Source organism: Parus major, unplaced genomic scaffold, assembly GCF_001522545.3.
Source record: "Parus major isolate Abel unplaced genomic scaffold, Parus_major1.1 Scaffold513, whole genome shotgun sequence".
In the NCBI taxonomy this organism is placed as follows: domain Eukaryota; kingdom Metazoa; phylum Chordata; class Aves; order Passeriformes; family Paridae; genus Parus; species Parus major.
The window spans coordinates 9894-11047 of record NW_015379402.1 but is presented as its reverse complement, the minus strand read 5'-3'; the positions used below and the strand labels follow the sequence as shown (position 1 = coordinate 11047).

At 50.3% G+C, this 1154-nt stretch overlaps 1 protein-coding gene across 1 annotated transcript in view; it reads right to left on the bottom strand.

Annotated features, from left to right (window-relative positions):
• Positions 1-377: 377 nt before the first annotated feature.
• The window catches only part of LOC107199233 (leucine-rich repeat-containing protein 4), a gene marked incomplete at its 3' end in the record, with an annotated part of 5539 nt that continues 4762 nt past the window's right edge, over positions 378-1154 (bottom strand). The window contains exon 2 of the mRNA XM_015616572.1: positions 378-668. Coding sequence (XP_015472058.1) covers positions 378-668 — 291 coding nt within the window. The remainder of the gene's footprint in view (positions 669-1154) is intronic.

The window sequence follows — 1154 nt, the reverse complement described above, 5'->3', positions numbered from 1 at the left end:
ATGATGACAATGACGATGATGACGATGATGATGACGATGACGATGATGACGATGACAATGATGATGACGATGATGATGATGACGATGATCACAATAATGACAATGACGATGACGATGATGACAATGATGACAATGACGATGATGACGATGATGACGATGACAATGATGATGACGATGATGACGATGACAATGATGATGACGATGACGATGATGACGATGATGACGATGACAATGACGATGACAATGATGACGATGACAATGATGATGACGATGATGATGATGACGATGATCACAATGATGACAATGACAATGACGATGACGATGATGACAATGATGACAATGACGATGATGATAATGATGATGACAATAATGATGACGATGATGACGATGATGACAATGACAATGACAATGACGATGATGACGATGACAATGATGATGACGATGATGATGATGATGACGATGATAATGATGACGATGACGATGATGACGATGATGACGATGATGATGATGATGATGACAATGATGACAATGACAATGATGATGACGATGATGACAATGACGATGATGATGACGATGATAATGATGACAATGACGATGATGACAATGATGACGATGATGACGATGATGACGATGACGATGATGACGATGAAGAGCTCGGCTGCCCCGATCTGGGGCTCAAATCAATGCCAGTTAAATCCGTAAATCCTTCCGGGCCCTGCAGCATTCCCAGGATTTTTGGGCTCGCTCCTCTCCCAGCACAGGGAGGAGCGGCAGGAGGAGGTGTTGGCATTCCCACCCCGGCCTGGCGGGGAAACTGAGGAATGGAGGGAAAAGCAGGAATGTGCTTTGGGGAAAAACTGACCCGGATCTGCCAAAAATAACAAAAATCCTAAAAACGCCCCAAAAGGCAGCTCTGAACCCCGAGGGCTCCAGGGGGACCGGCCCCGGCACGGGGCTGGAGGTGACACCTGGGGGACACCGAGGGTCCCCTGGTCCCCACAGGGCTGTCCCTTGTCCCCAGCCCCTGTCACAGCCCGTGTGGCGCTGGCACCGCTGCCCTGCCCCCCTTTTGGGGGTCCCGGCGCCCCCCGGAGCTGAGGTCCCCTCCCAGTGTCCCCATCCCACAGAACGGGGGTCCCGGTGTCCCCTCGGGG